Source organism: Hylobates moloch, unplaced genomic scaffold (assembly GCF_009828535.3).
Source record: "Hylobates moloch isolate HMO894 unplaced genomic scaffold, HMol_V3 SCAFFOLD_2, whole genome shotgun sequence".
Lineage (NCBI taxonomy): Eukaryota > Metazoa > Chordata > Mammalia > Primates > Hylobatidae > Hylobates > Hylobates moloch.
Genome location: NW_026652277.1, coordinates 23905847 through 23928522, shown reverse-complemented (window position 1 = coordinate 23928522; position 22676 = coordinate 23905847). Strand labels below are relative to the sequence as shown.

At 36.3% G+C, this 22676-nt stretch overlaps 1 protein-coding gene across 1 annotated transcript in view; it reads right to left on the bottom strand.

The window, feature by feature from the left end:
* Positions 1–22676, bottom strand: part of COL25A1 (collagen type XXV alpha 1 chain) — a 196065-nt gene that overhangs the window by 20474 nt on the left and 152915 nt on the right. The window contains exons 16-23 of the mRNA XM_058432297.1: positions 20276–20344; positions 19467–19511; positions 17884–17928; positions 16607–16688; positions 5734–5774; positions 3090–3170; positions 2140–2202; positions 1473–1523 (exon numbers count right to left, since the gene is read on the bottom strand). Of these exons, the coding sequence (XP_058288280.1) occupies positions 1473–1523; positions 2140–2202; positions 3090–3170; positions 5734–5774; positions 16607–16688; positions 17884–17928; positions 19467–19511; positions 20276–20344 (477 nt within the window). The remainder of the gene's footprint in view (positions 1–1472; positions 1524–2139; positions 2203–3089; positions 3171–5733; positions 5775–16606; positions 16689–17883; positions 17929–19466; positions 19512–20275; positions 20345–22676) is intronic.

Sequence of the window (22676 nt, the reverse complement as noted above, 5' to 3'; positions counted from 1 at the left end):
TGATGTGGGAAGATCACCTGAGCCTAGGAGGTAGAGGTTGCAGTGAGCCATGATCGTGCCACTGTACTCCAGCCTGGGTGACAGAGTGAGACCCTGTTTCAAAAAAAAAAAAAAAAAAAGAAGAAGAAGAAGAAAGAAGAAAGAAGAAGGAAGAAAGAAGAAGAAGAAAAAGAAAATAAGGTCAATAATAATTGTTTATGTTATAAAATAGAAATGGAGCTAGTCACTGGCTATGCTCTTGGCTTAGATCATTCCAATAATGCTCTTTCTTGTGCAATGGGAGGAAAGAGTGACCATAATTTACTTATTCTGTAATACTGAAGTCTTTTAATTTATTGACACCTGAGAGACACATGTGAGCTTCTAGCCTGCCTGACTTGCTCTTATTCTGCCCAGTCAAAAGCATTTGAAGCACTCTGCCTTCGACATTCTATTCTAACCTTAACACAACTGTCATTGGTTTGACATTTAGAGAATTATACTTGCTTAATGGCTGCCTTCCTCACTGGACATCAGTTTCTTGAGGGCAGGGTCACTGTCACCACTGGCCACTGCAAGACACCTGCAGTTAACACTGGCCCTGGCTCAATGAATCAATCAAAGTATCATAAAAGTAAGAAGGAAAAGATCTAACAATATATGTTATCTGAGGAAGTAAGCTTCAATTTTTAATCATACTATTTTACAAATATTCTTTTTTAAAATTGACACATAATAACTATATATTTATGGATACAATGTGATGTTTTGATGCCTTATAAATAAATGTTCCTATTGAACATTTCATTAAAGAGTTCAAACCTCAAACTTTTTCAGAAACATTCTTTAATGGCTATTACTACTATTATTATTATTATTACTATTTTTCAGACAGAGTCTCACTGTCTCCTAGGCTAAAGGGCAAGGGCACGATCACAACTCACTGCAACCTTGGCCTCCCTGGGCTCAGGCAATCCTCCCACCTCAGCCTCCTGAGCAGCTGGGACTACAGGCATGTGCCACCATGGCCAGTTAATTTTGTATTTTATGTAGAGATGGGGTTTTGCCATGTTGCCCAGGCTGGTAACTCCTACCTCAAGTGATCTGCCCACCTCGGCCTCCCAAAGTGTTGGCATGAGCCATTGTGTCCAGCCGATTCTAAATCTTATTCTGCTGGTATCAGGTTAGAGGAGTAGCTGGATAAAATGATTTGCCAGTGTTCACGCTGTAAGGTTGTAGTAGAGCTTGCTATATGTGTCTGTCTTTCCTCACCTCTATCGCAAAACTACTCTATCTCTTCCCAACATATGTGTTTGGGAGAGTGAATGACAACACTGTAAAGTTAATATATCTCAAAGCACCTGGTATTTTCCATCCATTCCACAGAGAGTAGTACAAAATACAAGCTGGCTGTTTAGAGGGATGTGTTCATGTTCTCTCTAGTAGCATGCTCATAAATAAGCAATTACATTTTAGAAAGAAGGGAAACTTACCATGGGGCCAGGTGGGCCATGGGGACCTGGTGGGCCTGGTGGGCCTATGATCTGTATGTCCAAAAAATAAAAATGTATTTGGTTACTTCATTTAGATAAGGCAGTTCAACTTGAATCTTGTGCTGGGGTTCTGCTAAGGCCATTAGTAGTTGGAAAGGAAGAAAGATACTGGAATAAGTGATGTGTTTGATTCTCTAGATTTAGAAATTCCCTTTGAGAATTAAAAAAAAACTCCAAAAAAAAGTTCTCCAAAAGCCAGAATAAATGAAAACTATGTTCAAAGAAAAGGAAGCAACTAATTACCATGAAATGCTATAATGTCACTACTATCAAACTCAAATATTTCACTAAGCATAAGCAGGGCTCTGGAGAAACAAACAAGTATGTTCTATATTCACGAAGATCTATCCACTGTTATGAGAAAACCATTGATTTTTTTCCTCAGGATTAGACAGTCCTCTGAAAACCTGCTTCTACCTCAGACCTCTGATATACTTTGTCTCTCACTGTGCAAGGCTGACGGATGTTTCTTTCACAGTTTGACAAACCAAGAGGTTTGAGGTCTGTCTACTGTTGTGCAGCCATCTGGCAGAGGTGGAATAGGTAAGTAACAGGTCAGCGTGTGAGGAGGTTCAGAACCATGGAAGTTCAGCCACCAGGGACTTACAGAAGGACCCTGTGGACCCGGCATTCCAGAATCTCCTTTTTCTCCTTTCATTCCATTGGCTCCCTACAAATAACCATTAAGCAGAGTTAAGCAGGTAAAGTTATTTCCAGTGTAAGAGACAACTGAATTTTCTCCCCAAACTCACTGTTCTCTTGACATTTTATAATATTATGCACTCGCTACATAAAAGAAAGATTTATCTCCTTGAATTCTAGCTTAAAATAGCAAGCTTATTAAAATCCCTAGGATTATGGGTGATACGTAGAATAAAATATAAAGTAAATAAAAACTAGTTTGAGCTTGATTGGTTAAAGACCTACAGTGTTAAATACATTGAGTTATAAATGTTATATCTTTTATAGTGGTGTGCAATTTAAATAGCAAAGGTGAGTCTTTTAACTTAGTTTGCACTGACATTTATATACTTCCTTGTTTTATAAAAAAGTCTAAGGCAGTGGAGTTTACTGCATTTTTTAAAACAATTTTTACATTTTCTCCTCCAAATTCTCAGTTAGAATTATGCGTAAAACCATAAAACACCATTCCATAGTACCATACACACAGAGGACACTTTCCAGAGTAATTTGTTTTTTAATTGTCCTATATTTTTTGGCTCATTTCTTTATTATGGTTTATTTTACAATAACCAGTTACCACCATCTTATGCATACTAAATTAAAGTGGCCAACTATGTTTATTTTATTATCTTCTAGGGAAAACAATTCAGGAAAACATGAAGGCTTACTTTATAATTCATTTGGTTACATGCCTTACAATTTGAGTTCCCTAGAGTAATTAACCAATAATACCTCATATATTTCAAAATAAAAATATTAGATGAACCACTAGATGAGATTGGAGCTAATAATATAACTCTTTTCTGATTGTTTAATTTATCTTAATAAGAACGTAACATAAAAAGTATAAACAAAGAGAAAGTATAAACATACCGGTAATCCAGGAAGTCCAATTCCTCCTTTTTCACCTGTCATACCTGGGTCCCCCATGTCTCCCTTTGAGCCTTTGAGTCCCTAAAAATGATAGATAGGGTTGGCATGTAAGCAGCATACTGACCCCTGATAATTACATCCTAGGGAAAATAGAATTCCAGATCAATTTCGTTAATAGGTGGGTTTAATGTTGAGATGATTCTGATTTTTGTTTTTAGGTAGAGTTATTTCTTACAGCAACCTTCTACACGCAATCAGTAGTATTTCTCCTTGTAATGAAATAGATTAAGTTCTATTAGGCCATTTAAGCATGAAAAACATGAACTTAGGTTTTGACATAATTTCTCCTGATTTTGTATTTTTACCTGGCAGCTAATTCTATCTCACCAGACCTGAACACAACTTAATAGATTTAATTCTCAACAATACAGGACGTATTTTGAACTGGGACCTAGTGTTATATAATAACAAATGTCCAAATTTCTCTCATCTCTACCCACTATACTCCCCTCCCTCCTAACTGCAGGCAGAAGTTCCAGTCACCATCAGTTTCCAATGGTCCAGTCTACAGACTGGTAAATCATTGGATCATTTACCACACACTAACGCTCAATCAATGCTTAAAAGTATGACAACCTCTTCACAGTGTTCTTATTTTGTTCTCGTGATGTCTCTATGAGGTGAGTCAGAATGGTATTTTTATTCTCATTTACAGTGAGGAAATAGATAAATATGCATTCTGAATGTTAACAAATCTGAATTTTGTAATTTTTTTTTTTTTTTTTTTTGAGTCAGAGTCTCACTCTGTCACCCAGGCTGGACTGCAATGGCACGATCTTGGCTCACTGCAACCTCCGGCTCCTGGATTCAAGCCATTCTCCTGCTTCAGCCTCCCAAGTAGCTGGGGCTACAGGCATGTGCCACCGTGCCCAGCTAATTTTTGTATTTTTAGTAGAGACGAGGTTTCGCTATGTTGGCCAGGCTGGTCTCAAACTCCTGACCTCAGGTGATCTGCTCACCTTGACTTCCCAAAGTGCTGGGATTACAGGCATGAGCCACCATGCCTGCCCTGAATTTTATAATATTAATATTGACATTAATTTATATTTTTAAGCATTTTCATCCTAGGAAACTCACTTCAATACACTGATGGCTCATTCTTCGGTAGAGATGATCATAGTTATTATGGTAAGGGGCTTCTAGGCTGCACAAACCTGTTTATCTTTTCTTTGTTAAAAACTATGGAGAAAAATTATTTATGGAAAGGAACTTTTCTTGTTAACTGTACCTATTTAATAGCACCTAGTTCAGAATTACCCAATGGGTGAGTAGGTGCCTGAATGAATAGATGGATCTTACTGATTAATAAGACCTGGATTATTTTTGGGGATCTAGTGATAGCAGCAGGACGGCAACCCACTGTACTTTGCGATAGAAGAAGACCTTGCAAAGCCTACAGAAGAAAAAAAAAAAGCTAGCTACTATATCTGTAGGAGCCATATTGTATATCATTATGCATGTCAAATTAATTACTTATAATGACCAATGGTCAGAGAAATAACATAGACAGACTTTAAAATTCTAAGTGATCTATGATATAGGAAATCATCTAAGGTATCTATGTTTTTGTTTACCACATGTTCATTTAATATGACATTATTATTATTTCAGCATATAACTCTGATAGTAAAAATAACATCTCCTAAACATAATTTTCCTAATACTTTCTTCTGACGAGTATATGTTCACTAACTGTATTAAGAATCCTTTTGATTTCTTATGATTTTCCTGATTTTAGCCATTTCTTGGGTAAATAATGGAAATCAAGAAAACACTAAAGATCTTGAAATTAACCCTTTTGATTCCATTCCAAATTCTGAATACTGTCCACGTTCTCCAACTCAGATTCTTTTAGGGCAGGGGCCACCAAACCATGGCTCACAGGCCAAATTCATCCCAGGGATTGTTTCTGTACAGAGTGAATTTTAAAAAAAAATGTTGAGGTGTTAACCAAAAATAAATAAATAAAAAGGAAACTTCAACACAGAGTGTATGTGGCCTATAAAGCCTAAAGCATTTACTATCTGGACCTTTATTAACAAAGCTTGCCGACTTCTGTTTTAGAGGGAACCCTCAGAGATATACTACCATACTCTGTCAATCTACAAGTTCCCTGCTTGTTTCTGTGTTTTCTAAGGATCTAGGGATTAGGTGTCATCTTTATTTGGGAAAAGAAGATATTGTCTAAATAAGGCATATAATAGGCAAGATTTAGTTTTGTGGAAACTCTGGTCACTGATTTTAATCTTGACATATTTGTATTCACTGACAAAAATTAGGCTAGTTTTACTAAGGTAATGATTTTACGAGTCTATTAAAAATTTGCAGGGGAGTCGCTGGTAGGTTGGTATAAAGTATTAAGAACAAAACTGAAGTATCATATGGCTTAGATGTTTTTGCAGAGAAAACTAATGTCTAATTTCAAACTAATTGCTTTTTAGAGTCAACGAAGTCTCTAGAACAAATGGTTAAAAGAAAGAGGGTATCAAATATCAACGCTCATGACATTTTGGCTTCAAACCTACAGTAAAAGTAGTAATCAAGAATGATGCTTTAAATAATAGCATATATCTTTGAAAATTACCTGCTCTCCATCCATTCCTGGGATTCCTGGAGATCCTTGCTCTCCCTATTAAGATAAAAATAAATGACTTGCCTCCATTCTCATTGGTAACATACTGCACTACATAAAAAAACGATGCTAGTTGGTTAACAGTATACTTTGACTTTCAGCAAATACATCATAACCCGAGAATATGCTATTACAGCACATATCTAAACTAAGGGAAGTAATAACATTTCTTCAAGATTATGTATAGTATTTATATGTAGCTAAGATCCAATGCTTTTAGTGTTTTTATTTTTTCTCCATGTGAGATGCAGGCTAAAAAAGAGTGATCAAGGAAAACTGATAACATAATTTGATAGCTGACCATATCCTATAGCAACAACCTATCTGCTTCAGTTAGTTAATTTTTTTCTCCATACAACCTCTGTATGATTTCTCTTACTTTCCAATTTCAGTAAAAAGGAAAACATAACAGTTAACCTAAAAAAATAAAATGCAAAGCCCCATGAATTTGCAACAATATTTTAATTGGCACAGTTCAGTTAGTTACAAATTCATGATTGTGAGTGTGCAATTTCCAGAAAAGCCTCACTGAAGGATATCATAAATCAGATATCTTAATCCATATAAAATTACTTTTGGATCAATTCAATTTCTTATACTGTGTTATGAATGAATTAAAATTTACTATTCATGTTATGATTTATAAGGATTTTTGACAAACTCAAAATATAGAGATTTTTGTTTGCTGTTTTAAACTGAAGATGTTCCATTAAAAGCAAATTTATACAATACGCCAGAAAGTTAATCGAACAGCAAATGTTTAGTCACTTTTCAGTTTTGAAAGGTGACTAAATAAATTCCTTGAAAAGTAAGCATTGTTTTATATCAATGAGTCATTGATGTGGATCCCATTACAAATATCCCTGAATCCCACACTGTGGAAACTTTGTAAAAACAGCTCTTCTGAGTGTGAGAGGCCTGCCTCACAGACAGATTTCCAAAGGAGCTGACCTGAGGCTGTATTTTCTAGAAAGGCCTGTTTGGTGATACTATAAACCACAATATTGAAATGGCTAGAGCTCCTTTCCCTGGTAAAAACTTTAAGAGCTATGAGGTACAGCATGAAATTTGAGCTTTCCAGTGTTTAAGGAAGGCATGATCTTGTGGTTATAAACAAATGAAGCAAGAAAAGTGGCGGGGGAAGGGCCTTTTCTTATTTCAGATTTCCTGCTCTTTGTGGTAGCAGCAAAGTTTATTTTACCACAAACAAGTCTGCTGAGGTTGGATGCACCTGGCTAAGCCCTAGTTTCATTCAGAGTCTGAATACTTGTCAGCACTGTGGGTCCAATAATGATGGCTTTGCTAGACTTTTCCCTTTAAAATATGACTCACAAGTGTTTAAAAGAAAAACATAATTCATGAGTTATTCATTTATCCTTCACCCCTCAAATGGGGTTCGTAAGAGTTATTTGATGTGTAAGGAATCAAACAATTCTTGTGTGACAAATGAAGGAGAAATACTAATTTAGTAAGTTCCCATTCAGTCTGAGTTCCAAGATCAGAAGGGGTTCTATACTTGACTCAGGCTACATTTCGCTGTCTCTTGGTCATAGCTACATTCCACCCCAATTATCCCAACCTTCTCAAGGACAGATCATGAAAGACATAAAGGACTATATCAGCTAACACAAGATCTCAATTATAAGACCATTGTGGGGTGGGTGGGGTAGGGATGATAGCACACTGGGAAGGACGGCAAGGGTAGGAGGTAAGCGAGAATGACTCAACCCTCCTCCATATTGCTTGTCTAGATATTCATCTGGGCAACTTCTTCCTGTCTTTCAGTTTCAACTCAAAGCCACCCTTGGCTCTTAAGACTTAGAGGGACCTTCTATGCACTTACTCTATTAATAATTGTACCTTTATTTGCCTATCTCCCTCCCTAGGCCATAAGCCCTTTATTGGAATTTCTTTCTAGTATCCTTACTAGATATTAGTCCTTACCATAGAGTAGAGGCTCAAAAATTACTTACTGAATAACTGAATTAATACATGAATAGCAATTGGATTATAAAACCAAGGGAATATAGGTTTTAGTGATACAGATTTTTTACCTAGGAGGTCCTTTTTGCCTCTTTGGGTCAAAGAATGGGTGCCTTTGGGGCTTCTCTAGGCCTTTGGACTGTAGAGAAGAGAAAAGTCCTGGAAACTTTTGAGTTTTGTGGGAAATGAGATATGTATTTAGCTTCGGGGACAATTTTGGTTCTGGAGTCTTAGTCAAGTGAGGAGGTGAAATAATGAACTTAGACACTTGGTTGGTTCTACATAAAGGAAAAAAGAAATTGCAGATTTCCTTCTAGGATATCTAGTCCAGCTCACCAAGATATTATTGAATGGGGATCCAGGCAGTGTTGCTCACCAAGAATAAAGAGTATGTATAGTTTTTTTGTCTTATGTCTCTAAGGGACCAGAATGTGCTGGAGAAATAGAAAGTTAAAAATCCCACACCTTATATTAATACTATACATGAAATCCATTTGAAATTAGGATCTATGTTCTAAATATATAGGCAAGGAGCTCAGTAATATTGTAATTTATACTCCTTTATATAATAGAAAAATAAAGTTTCTATATACTAGATTTCTGTTTTTAAGTATCTTGAGAGAGTATGAAAGCTGATACGTGTGTGTATGTTATGATAGACTTAGCAAATAAACTGCCTTAAGAAGCATTAACAAAAGATGAATTTTGAAATAACTTGAATCTCCTACAAGAATCCAATGTCGAAAGTCATATTTCAACACATGTAGCTCAGTTCTGAAAAGCCAGAATCACTGGCCGTGTGTTAATTGATCAAATATGGTTGAATGACTAAGCTTCAGTTTGGAGGGATAAAGCCATCAACAAAGTTTAGATATAAGCAAGCAATTCTAGCCTTCTACTATTTTTAGTTGGTATGTTTCATTAGATAAGATTTAAATGGCAAAATGTCTGAAAGTATATAACAAAGAATGCATTATGAAAAATGATTCCTAAAGTTTTGATTTGTGAATGCACCATACTAAAACTTTTCTTACTCTTTTTATTACAAAAGCATTAGAAGCAAGGATCTTTCTTGGTGTCAAGTTAAATTTTCTCTAACCCTCCTTTAATTAAACATTTTCTTTTGTTTTCATACACCACATTTAGTGTTTTTTACATTTATAATTTCTGGTGAACTTGTTTTTCCCTTGTTTAATATCTTTTTTCAATGTCTTCCTCTAAATTAAATTTCTCTGTCTTCTTTTCCTATTTTCCCTTCTTCTTTTCTAATTTTCTGTCTTCCTTCAGTCCAGATCTCAATTTCTTTTCTTCACTCTCTAAAACAATACTGTTGATCTCAGCTTCTTCAGCATTTTGTAAGACTGATTTTCAAAGATGCATATACTTAATGTGGGATTCTCTGCACTGTATGTGATAAATGGAAACAAGTAAATAAAGAATAACCTTTGGCCCTTGTATTCCTTGAGGTCCAGGAGGTCCAGGCGGACCCTAAATCAAGAAAAAGCACAGTTTTTAAAAGTAGTAATTATATGTATTAAAATTCATGCCTTAAATAGGCACACTATACACCTTCCTTATTTCTATCATAATCAGATATCCCCAAATATAAATTTGCAATGAGGAAAAATTTTACTAGTTACATAATTAGAAAAAAACACCTATTTATATGCTAAAATATTAAAACATTTGAGGTCAAAATAATATGGAAGGTGCTTCCGGGTAGATTCGGTAAGGTAATGTAAAATTGCTGCCATGCTCCACACTCATCGTATTGGGATGAATTAGCCTATGAATATTAGCTTTGTTTCTACAGACACTCCTTACCCCTCCACCCCAAAGGCTTTGATTTCCCAAACCCTAAAGAATAAAGCTATATTGTTCAGATAAGGCCAGAGACTTTTAAGAAAATTAGCAATCACTTTTTTTCTTGACCTTTTCACTAAGCAGACAAAGTGATTCAACTGGAGCAAATGTAAAAGATTATTAATACAAGAAAACATAAAATTCAGTATCAGATAAAAACAATAGCTACATTAGTACCATTTTGGCTGGCATGCATCAACACCAAATACAAACCCACAAACCACAGAAAGCATGCAATAGGAGTTACCGTGACAGTTAAGGTGGTAATCCTCTGTTGGGAAAACGTATTGACAAAGACAGAGTTATCTATTTTGCGTGCCAAAGTACAGTAATACATTTGTGAAATAATCAACTTTTTGAATATGTTGGGCTAGTCTGATATCTTATAAGGATTTGACAAGATACTGAGAACATATTATCCTATCTTCAATACAGTATAGTTGTAGAGATTTTTAAAAAATTATTTTTAGAATCCTATTTTAAAAATCTATGGCTGAAGAAAAAGAAATGTCAAAATTTTAATTCACCTGATTGAAAAAATAATGCAACAAAGCCATATATGCTAGAGGCTTGTCGGTATAATTGTGAACTGAGAAATTTTGCTATTGATAAAAGCTCTATTCTAGAGAGTACTTCATTAGAGAAAACTGAAATACCCAACTGTATATTTTTTCTCTTTTGGTCTGCAGCTCATTTGTTGCATTCAAACTAACTTTGTGTGTGTGTGTGTGTGTGTGTGTGTGTGTGTGTGTGCCGTAACTAAAGATATTAGTCGACATTGAATTAATCTAATTTCCTTTTTTTGGCATTCCAATTTTTTTTGTGAACTTAATCAGAAAAACAAATGAGTTTTTAAAATTGATTGATTGATTGATTTATTTTACTTAAGTTCTGGGATACATGTGCAGAACGTGCACATTTGTTACATAGGTATACATGTGCCATTGTGGTTTGCTGCACCCATCAACTCGTCATCTACATTAGGTATTTCTCTGAATGCTATCCCTCCCCTTGCCCCCCACCCCCTGACAGGCCCCAGTGTGTGATGTTCCCCTCCCTGTGCCCATATGTTCTCATTGTTCAACTCCCACTTATGAGTGAGAATATGCGGTGTTTGGTTTTCTGTTCCTGGGTTAGTTTGCTGAGAATGATGGTTTCCAGCTTCATCCATGTCCCTGCAAAGGACATGAACTCATTCTTTTTTATGGCTGCATAGTATTCCGTTGTGTATATGTGCCACATGTTCTTTGTCCAGTCTTATCATTGATGGGCATTTGGGTTGGTTCCAAGTTTTTGCTATTGTGAATAGTGCTGCAATAAACATATGTGTGCATGTATCTTTATAGTAGACTGGTACCAAAACAGATATATAGACCAATGGAACAGAATAGAGGCCTCAGAAATAACACCACACATCTACAACCATCTGATCTTTGACAAACCTGACAAAAACAAGCAATGTGGAACGGATTCCCTATTTAATAAATGGTGTTGGGAAAACTGGCTAGCCATATGCAGAAAACTGAAACTGGACCCCTTCCTTAAACCTTATACAAAAATTAACTCAAGATGGATTAAAGATTTAAATGTAAGACCTAAAACCATAAAAACCCTAGAAGAAAACCTAGGCAATACCATTCAGGACATAGGTATAGGCAAAGACTTCATGACTAAAACACCAAAAGCAATGGTAACAAGAGCCAAAATTGACAAACGGAATCTAATTAAACTAAAGAGCTTCTGCACAGCAAAAGAAACTATCATGAGAGTGAACAGGCAACCTACAGAATGGGAGAAAAGTTTTGCAATCTATCCATCTGACAAAGGGCTAATATCCAGAATCTACAAAGAACTTAAATTTACAAGAAAAAAAAAAAACAACCCCATCGAAAAGTGGGCAAAGGATATGAACAGACATTTTTCAAAAGAACACATTTATGCAGCCAACAAACATACGAAAAAAAGCTCATCATCACTGGTCTTTAGAGAAATGCAAATCAAAACCACAATGAGATACCATCTCACGCCAGTTAGAATGGCGATCATTAAAAAGTCAGGGAACAACAGATGCTGAAAAGGATGTGGAGAAATAGGAACACTTTTACACTGTTTGTGGGAGTGTAAACTAGTTCAACCATTGTGGAAGACAGTGTGGCAATTCCTCAAGGATCTAGAACTAGCAATACCATTTGACGCAGCAATCTCATTACTGGGTATATACTGAACGAATTAATCTAATTTCTTAAAGTGTTAGAGAACTGTGTCTAAGTCTGAATCTCTAAAACATAATTCCTGATCCATGAATCATATTTTTTGAATTAACATTTTTCTGGTCTAGGTTCTGTGCTGAAAGTTCTATGGGGTTGATAACCACTTTATGAAATCACAGAGGGGAGAACATTTCCTTTAGGGACTCTGGTCATAGAGAAACATTATTCAATTACATTCAAACTCGTAGATATCAGTTGAACACCATCCTTCTGTTTTCCACTATTGCACTCCAATTTCTGATTTGAGCTGTTCTTACTGTTTTTTTTTTAATTGTTGTAAAAGGTAAAATGTCCACAAACTGGGGGCAAGGTTATAAGAAAAAAATAAGTTCCCAGAATTTTACACCACCAGATCTGTGTAACATAATTCCATTCAGTTTATGCTTCAGGAATTCACCTAGAACAAGAATTGGATTTGTAGTTATGATAAAGTTACTTTTTTTGTTGTTGATCCTACAGTGTAGAGAAGTCATTTAAACAAGGCTATCAGAAAATTAAGGAGTAGAAATAATTTCTTTATCATTATCTTCCAATTACATGTTACTTTTTAACTAGAAAACAGGATCATAAAGCCCTAAAAAGGAAAGGGAGCTTGAAATTTGAGCTCTCTGAGGTTTTCCAACATGTGCCATATATTAATTCATTTTTCACCTGAACATAATGCTAGTTTATATTTTTTTAAATTTAAGGATGACAACATGTTTAATAATGAGCTGCAAAATAAAAGAATATTATTAATAGTAACTGACCTAACAGATGGAGTTTAAATGATTTTGTTAAACAACTATGTTTGTGAAACTTTAAAATTGTATAATGTTCCATCCAGCTAATAGGTTTCAATGACAACAAGCTGAACTAACTTCACAAATACATAGTCTTGACCACCATCTGGAAGCACCAGTATGCAGACACATAGAGAAGTCCTAACGATGTGGCTCACTGTGCATTTCTTATATGTGGCAAATCCAAGTTAAAGATATATAAACTCAATAGGATTTTCTCTTGAACTCAAATAATGATTTGAAAGCCAGAATTTTTGGTGGTGATGGAGAAAGACATGGCATTCTCTAGTGAGACACAATGTGAAATGGGAGGCATGAACTACAGAAACTGCAAATTGGGTAAAGCCCAGCAGCCTGCTTTGTGATTTATTCCCTGAAATGTTTATCTGAATCTCTTTAGAATTAAAGGTTACTTTCTTTCATTTCTCATAATGATGAAAGCTTAAACTCACCCATGATTCATACTAGAGAACAGGTTTAGTTTAGATGGTGATGAGAATTTTTTAAAGAGTCAGTTAGGAAACAGAGGTTTTACTGCTAATTTGTGGAAATTTAGCCACCTTAAATAAAAATAAATAGCCTATGGCAATGTTTATGTAAATCACAATCTTCAATAGAGGCAACAGTAAAATTTTATATTTCTAATATGGTATGATTATAACTCTAATATATTTCTATTTATCTGATTATCCTAGAGTATTTTTGTCAGATTGTTTTAAAAGGGATAATAATGACATACCTGCAAAACTGTAAACATCCATCACTGGTTAGAGAATTAGAAGAATAAATGTCTACCATCTCTTCTCAATCTAATGTATTAATTTTACGAGGGACTCAATTCACTAGAGCACTATGTTAGGGAAACCAATAGTTTTGATGTGAAAAGATAACTATAAACTATTTATAAGCATGGCAAATAGTTGCCTTACAACCAACCCCATAAGAATAATAAACCTTTAGGTTGAGACATAAGCATGAACTAGTTGACTATGATGGATATTGACTGTTTTGTAGTCATATAGAATTAAAGATGAGAAAAATAAACAGAGGTATATCTTTTCATATTAAAATATAGGTGTCACATTTTTTAAAAAGTACAATGCTTTTAGGCATATCAGTAAAAAGTGTTCAGAAGCTCTGAAAAATCACCCTAAGAAGAGTGTTAGGTTTCGTGTACTCATAGAAAAAAATTTATTCCAATAACATCCTTATTTTGCAGATAAGATCAATGAAGTATAGATACATTAAGCAATTTCCCCCAAATGACTGAGCTAATAGAGATTTCCATTTTAGACTAAGGATAGCTTGCCTCATGCCAGGCCCAGTTCATGCAAAGAATGCTTTGAGAACTTGATCACAGTGTTGCAGAAAATGCCCAATTATATTGGAGCAGTTCTTGGAGGATAAGAAAGTAGATACCTCTTAAAGGTGGTAGCAGGAATTATGGGGCCATTGGAAGTAGTTCAAGGGCAATTTACAACACTGCTAATAAACTAAGTTTTTAAAAAGTCTCTATATTTTATAAGAACTTTGAAAACAGTAGGCACGCCAAAGCTTTTTGTTCCCTGTCTCTGTCTCCCTTTCTTTCCTTACCTAGTTATCAGCTTGTGGGGAAAAGGGAATAATTTAGAAAACTAGTTCTAGAATTTGACAATAACCCAGAGGCCACTACTTACATCGAATCCAATTACACAGAGGAACACTAATTCAAGCTCCTGACTAAAGATACTGTCCAAGCAACATTTCTCCAAGCAGTAAACATGCTTCTCTTTGTATTTTACCAGAAGAAAAATAATGAAAAGGCCAAAAAATAGGCTGAGCTGAAAACAGATTAAAAAAAAAAACAAACGACTTAGTACTCTACTAGTTAAAAATGGTAGTTGTAGCAAAGAACCTATAGAGGTACAGATCTGTCATAATTAGATTGTGTCAGTAAAATCATAAAGATGGAAAAATAATTCAAACAGGTACAAAGTGGCAGAGAAATATTTAAAACAACTAATTCGGCTTACAAGCAAAGAAATGGCTTGTACATATGAATTAAGTATACTTATTCAACCAATAACCATTTACTTAATATTTACATATCTAGTTAATATAAGCATAAACTGTTTTTCTGTCACCAAGCTTACAATCTGATAAGAGGTAAGACTAAAATCAACTATGGAGTTGGATTTTAAATGGTAAACCAATAGAACCCCACCACTAATGTTTAAAAGGATTAAGAGGAAGAACTCATCTGAGTGGCAGCAGTGGATTGTTGTGTAGAATTTATATGGGAAAGAAAGGAAAGAAGAATGGGATGAACACAGGCAAAAAGGAGGAGACTTGTATGGATATGATAACAATGATTATATCAGGGGGAACTCTGCTGTGGAGAAATGAAAAGTTCTCCACAGGAAGGGCATGACTATAGAGGCTTAAGATGGAGAAGCTTGGGCTTGATAGAATAGGCAGTAGGGGGGTCATTAAGGTTTCCGAGCAAATTAGAACCATCGAAGCCATGATCATTTATAAAAATTAATCTTGGAGTGATACACAAGATGAATTAGAAGGACAAGGAGGCACTAGGGAAAGAGTCATTGGTCAAGGAGCTGTTGCTGTATTAGGCATGAAGTAAACAGGATGTGGACTCAGTTGGGGATGGAAAGAACAGGCAATCTCAAGAGATACTTTGAAAAAGGAAATAGCAGCCCCTTGGTGAGATAGAATAAGTAAAGGACTAAGAATAGTTTAAAAATGACTCTAAACTTTCTATTCCCTCAAAATTCAGATTCATGGTATCACTAACAGAAACCAGTCACTTAAAAAAGGGACTCATTTGGTAGGTGGGAAAGGTAACCAGTATAATTGTGTGTATTGGTGGAAGTTGATAAGGCATTCACACATCCATAATGGAAATATTCTTGGACAGCTGGGGGCATACACAGATTATATCTAGAGATGAAAGAATTGAGAGCCATAATGTGGAAGAACACAGAGGGAGTGACTGTACCAAGAAAAGATCAGCGACTTGAGGATACCAAAAACTAGGGAATAGACAGACAAATTAGAAACACCAAAATAAAGGTGATATGCCAGAGAAGAAAAATGGAAAAAATGAAATGAAAGTAGAAGGTCAGAGAGACAAAAAAAAAGTTTCAAAAGGAAGGTGGTTTGATATTAATATCAGAAAAACATCAGGGGTGATGAGTCCAGTGGACATGACATAGAGGTTATTGTTGACCTTTGTCAGAGAAGATGCAACAGAATGATGATAGAGGCTAGAATGCAGGAGTCTAAACATGAAAAGAATGAATAGGAAGCAAAGGTGATAGAGACAAGCCACATAGTCTATTCCTTACTTAATGAGAAGAAAAGAATTACATGGTAGCAGTAATAAGAAATACAGAGGGCTTACTATGTGCCAGGCACTGTTCTAAGAGTATAATATATATTGTGCCATTTGCTCTTCTCAACAAGGCTATGAGGCAGATAATGCTACCATCCTCATTCTGTAGACGGAAAACTGAGGCACAGAGAAGTGAAATAACTTGCCCTAGGTCACACATTTAGTAAACAAGAGAGCTGAGATTTGAATGCAGGCAGCTCCAGCCCCAGCGGCACAGAGCTCTTGATTGCCTTGCCACATTCCCTGTGCAAGCAAGGAGGCAAAAATTGGCCAAACTAACACAAGGTTTATCCCTCATAAGGCTTAACTATATCTGAAAGTGGAAGGGAAAGGAAAGAAATGATTGAAAAATGCTACAAATAAAGAAGATAAACTGGGGCAGAGAAAAGGGGATGGGTTCTTGAGAACAGGGAGAAGGGGTGCCTTGAGCAGTGGAGTCCTCTGAGGATAGAGGGTGTGGAAGCTCATATTTGCACACATTACATGGGTGCTCCTCAGCATCCTTTTCAGTGTGTGTCAGGGCAGGGACCAGTCACTTGCCTGTAAGGCTTCGTGGAGGTTGCCGTTGTAATCTATGATCTCAGTGGCTCCTTGATCCCCTTTTTGACCAGGTGGACCCTAGGACAAAACCAATCAAGGGAAAATCATGGGTATTAGCTTAGCATGTAGGGTAGACTGTGGCAGAAACAGAAATACAACTCACAGCTCTCTCTGACCATCATTTCCCTACTAAGGCCCTACTGTACTTTAGAATACATAAGTAATTATGTTCAAAATGTATCCTTATTTCAAAGGAGGCAAACCACTTCTTATATCCTGTCTTTGGTAGGTTCAATATATGAAATCTGATAAAAAAAGATTTAATTTTTGAAACTATTTTCTGAAAATTAAAATATAGGCTACTCTGATGTGACCTGTAAAATTTAATTTGCTTTATTCATATTTATTACAGCATCTTCTAACCTTTTGTTCCTCATCCATACCTCATACATTGCTTCCTCATTCCTTTTTTGAGATGGAGTCTCACTCTGTTGCCCAGACTGGAACGCAGTAGCGTGATCTCGGCTCACTGCAGCCTCTGCCTCCTGTGTTCAAGCAATTCTCCTGCCTCAGCCTCCCATGCACCACCATGCCCAGCTAATTTTTGTATTTTTAGTAGAGACGGAGTTTCACCATGTTGGGCAGGCTGGCCTTAAACTCCTGACCTCAGGTGATCCACCAGTCTTGGCTCCCAAAGTGCTAGGATTACAGGTGTGAGCCACTGCACCTGGCTGTCATTCTTTAAAAAGATAGAACATTGTTCTGTAGAAAAATACTTGGCTTTCCCATCAGGAATGAATGCCACAAAAATTAAACAAAATAGGGAACAAACAATAGAATACATGTATATTTTTAAGACTTCTACCCTACTTATTAGATCTGCTACTTAATTTCCATTAGTCATGTCATAATTCCCTGACTTTTTTTTTTTTTTTAAAGACGCTGAACATATGGGTTATTGCTTTCTTTATAATTAACTGAAAAGTGGAAAATTCCATTAGCTGGATGGGAACAGAGGGAAAGTAGACAGGGGGAGTTCTTTAGACCTTCTCAAAGAAGCTTAGTTTATGTGTTGGAATCCCTACATGCACTGCTCCTGGTTAGGAAAATAAAGGAGGTAGGGGTGTTTCAGGAATAATTACAGTAGTCTACCTCCAATAATATTATTGAGTATTATTCATATGACAGATATCATATGAATAGCCATGCAGACATGAATTCAAATCTGGGATTGTAGGGAGCAAAAGTTTAGATGGATGAGAGGAACACTTACCCTTGGTCCCTGAGATCCGGAGTCCCCTTTGTCTCCACGATCCCCCTTTTCCCATTGGAAAGAGAAAAAACTTAATTAGAAGTGGGGGAATCTAGAAATCTCGTGTAAGAACGTGTTTATACCATACAGAAGCACCTTTAATATGAACTTCTGAAGTGAAAAACAACAGCAACCACCACCAAAATAGCAAATGCTTTTTTAAGATGCAGCTTGAAAAGAACTAAAATTCCTTTTTTTAAAAAACTCCCTTTTCAGGTAATAGAGTATCTTGAAACAACAATATATGTGGTAACTGTCTAACTAGGTAGGATCTGCAAAGGCAAAGCAAGTGGTTTCTATGGCACCCAAAGTAAGCTTTTGTCTTGCAGATTGAGCCATGTTCTTCCTTTTAATGAAGAGATTTGGGGCAAAGGGAAAAAGAGCCAACAATTTTTCCTCTGAGAAGAAAAGTATAGATAGTTGGGACAGGAAAGGAGTAGAGAGCTCATTCTAGGGAGGATTAGGACAGGAAGGTCACAGGCTAGGCCTCCCTCTGATGATGGGGATCTAAGGAAAAGTTCATCTGTAGGTATAGGCATTTTAACACTCAGTGCTGAAGTGGACAGCAGCCAGCTGTCCACAGGTTGCCAAAGCTGTCAACAGGTTGGCAGGGCTGAAGGTCAGGGGCAGGGCAAACCCAGCTCTCTCTCTTTTTTCAGTGCAATATGAAATTTATCTGAAGTTTCATTGATGGTGGCATTACCTCAACTGTAGAGCAGCAGGAATAGTCTAAGCCCTCAAAATTCTTAGAAATGTAAACTGAAACTTTGGAGAAGAGATTCGAACTTGTGTAGATTTAAAGGTTCTTTAAAACAGTCTTAAATTGATAGGGTTCTTTTTCTGTATGGACTTCAAAGCATTTTTATATGTCTTTCTACAGATTCCTATAAACTGGGTAAGGATGAATAAAGATAAGCAGGAAAAAGGATTATAATTCTTCCCATCCACAGTATGCTAATAACATTGATCATAATAAATTTGCTATGAATGAAGCATTAATAATCTTTGCTCTCTGTTTTCTTCATCTTGCACACATTTCTTCCATGTTAGTAGCTAACAGCATTTTAAATAATATGATTCTGCTGACAGTATATATGTTATTGCAGATAGTATAAAGAGTATGATATAGAGGAGAATTTCAATTGGCAGTAAAATTTTAATGCAACGAAGGGAGTCAACTAAAAAGCAGAGTATAATTTGAGCATTTATCACAAAGATAGCCAGAAAATGAAAAATCAGATTATACAATACACAATTTAAGTTCTTAATTTTTTTCAAAGAAGCTATTCCTATGAAATAGGAAATACAACTTCTCTTGAATTTTCTGAAGCACTAGACTATTCAAAAACAAGCAAGATGAAACAAACGTATTGTTTTGAGATATCACCACAGGGATACTGAAATCCCTTTTGCAATAAGTATTGCAATTCCACTGTGTGAAAGGGTTTAATCTAAAACATGAAAAACATGCCTCCGTGGCAAAGGCAAAAAGCACAGATCTTGAAGGCCTCATGTTATATTTAAATGGTTATCTGGTTACTGACCTTTGACCCCTTTGGGCCTCTAGTTCCTGATTCACCTTGTTTCCCCTATTACAGCAGAATAAGAGGATGAAAAAGATAAAATTATAGAGGAGATAAGAACAGAAAAATAGAAATTAGCAGTGACTCAGAATAATGAAGAAAAATGGAAACACTTTATTGTAACTGCCTCAATATATGGCTGTACAGAATGTTGGTTATTATAATACTAAACATAAGTATCATCGCCATATCATCAGTTCATTCCATTATTATTTTGAAGGCTGCCCTCCCATCAGTGGATGAGAAGAGTTCTGTGAATAATTCTCATTAGTCTCAACAGTGTTTGCCTGCATCAATTTCCTTTTCATCAGTGAGTAAATAGTTTCCTGTGTCTCTAGGGTGGGCTATTAAAATAAAGTGTGACCACATTAGTTTGCAGAAAGTTTAAATGAATAAGGTCAAACAGACAAGTCCTTAGCTCTAATATTTTCAAGGTGTTACACTCCATTAAGTTACCATAGAAACTGACACAGCACTTATCAACAGGGATTTTTTCTCAGTACGTTTTAATACACATTGAGTGATAATGTGTTAATATGACAGCACTTCTTTTACATTTGGATATGCTATCAATTTGCTCACCGAACAGAACAAACAGGGTGAGGTGAATTGTAAAATCTCTTTTGAAAAGAACCAGTTGGTGTGCATTTCAACAAACTATTTGTGATTTGGGCTGTTTTAGTACTTGTTGAGAATGTTGTTTTAGTTTTTTGTGTTTTAAATCAAATCAAGCCAGAGAATGGTTATTTTCCAATGTAAGAATAACTGACCTTTGGTCCGGGGGCTCCAGGTTCCCCTCGCTCACCTCTTCCAGGAGGCCCTGCTTCCCCCCGTTCACCCTGTCACAAATTGCAAAACAGGTAAATGGCCATTCCCCCCACCCAGGCTGGTCCCTGTAGATTAATAAATGAGTTGAATGAAACCAAAGAAAGCAGAGAGTTTTCATTGACTTACCCTGTACCCAGCACTTTATTAATCTCTTAACATGAATTATCTCATTTTATAATCAAAACAATTTGTGATGGTTAATTTTAGGTGTCAACTTGACTGGATTAAGGGACACATAGAAAGATTATTATAAAGCATTGCTTCTGGGTTGTCTGTGAAGGTGTTAATGGAGGAGATTGGCGGGTGAGTCTGTTGACTGAGTGCAGAAGATCTACTTTCAATGTGAGGGGGCACCATCAAATCTGCTGGGGGCCCAGATAGAAGAGGAAAGGCAAATTCCCTCTTCCGGAGCTGACAGCCCTTCCTCTCAGTCCTTGGACATCAGAACTCCAGGTTCTCTGGCCTTTGGATTTTGGGACTTGCACCAGTGCCCCTCAGGCTCTCATGCCTTCAGCCTCAGACTGAAAATTACACCATCTGCCTTCCTGGACCTGAGGCCTTCAGACTTGGACTGAGCCATGCTACCATCAACCCAGGGTCTCCTCCAGCTTGCAGATAGCCTGTTGTGGGACTTCTCAGCCTCCATAATTGTATGAGCCAATTCCCCTAATAAATCCCCACTCATCTATCTATCTCCCTATATATATCCTATTGGTTCTGTCTCTCTGGAGAAACTTGACTAATATGCAATTATCCAATGTTTGTATTATCATCTCCATTTTATGGATAAGGAAATTGTTTGGTAAATGCCTGTCAAATAGCTATGTTGGTAAATAGAAAGACCTTTAAAGGGAATTGATAAAGACCATCATTACACCTCAAGATAGGAACGAATATCCATTTTCATTCTGCAGTCACTTTTTAAGCACTGCTGGCAAGAAGCATGGCAAAGTAGTTAAGTTCCTGGCTCTGTAATCCAGCATCTTAGGTTTTACTCCTGGCTCTGCTATTTATCAATTCTGTGTTCTAGGGTAAGTTAGTTAGGTTCTGTACATCTCAGTTGCCTCTGTAAAAATGGACAAAGTTATAGTACTCATCTCACAGTTTATGAATGTAAAAGTGTTCGGGTTTTACAGTTTTTTAATATATTCATATCTCTGTGAAGTATAAATATGGCTACTGTCCTCAAGGAGCTAGTGATCTAGTTAGGCAGACAAGAGCAGAAAAACCAAAATAGTTAAGGAATAAGGAGTAATGTAAGGCCACATGTGACAGAAGGGGACTCCCTACTAGTTTCTATTATTGTGGATTGGATCCCTGGAGGTGAGACTTGAGTCATGTCCTGAAGGATGAGTAGGGTTTATTTCATAATTATTGCTGTTAATGACTGTAGCATGGAGGAGTGCAGAAACTGCACAAAACACTTTACATGCATTATCCTATTTAATCCTCAGGACAAATGAGAGAAGTTTTATTATCCATATTCTACAGACGAGGAAGCCAAAGTTTGGAGAGATTAAGTAACTTGCTCAAAGTGACAAAGCTTTTAAAGTGGGTAAAACTGATTATACTCGATCTTCAACTTTTACATAAATGTTTTAAATGTAAGTCTTTTGCATATCTTTGATCATTTTCTCAGGATAAATTCCTAGTTGGAAAATTGCTAGGTCAAAAAGTATGAATATTTTTAAAAACTTGCTAAACTGCCCTCCAGGAAGATGGTACCTTTTAATACTCCCTAAACACAGAGTAAAGAGTGTCTGGCTTCTTGCATAAGGGGTAGAATTTCAATCACCAAACATTTAGAATTCAGACTGTTGATGACATATTTATGGATGAAAGAGGTACTCTCCTCACTGAAGGAAATACTTCATCTTGGAAAAGATAAGAAAATAGAATTGGATCAGTGGTGGGTCATGTAGGGCTTTAAATTCCAAGGTCCTTATCTGTATCATGCCCATTTTGGGAAGCCTTTGTGGTTTCGTAGGGGAGGTGGGATAGGTTAGTCAAGGGTTAAGAAAGACAGGAGGCAAGCGTTAAAGACTCAGTAGGTTTCTTAACAGCAACTGAAGAGGTTGTGAAAATGGAGAGGTTGGGAGAAAGACAAGGGACTTCTCTAGATACAGGAGATAGACACAATGGCCCAGAAATGAAAGGACTTTTTGCTTTTTGTCATCCCCCACCCCATTACCCTGTTGAGTGAGACTAAGGAGCTTCTATTGGTATATGAAAATTATTAAAAAACTGTAAAGTATTTGGTGTTTCTTTTAATATTTTACTGTAAGAATTACAGATTTCTAAAACAGTCCACTATGAAAAACAAAAACCCTTAAAAATAATGTA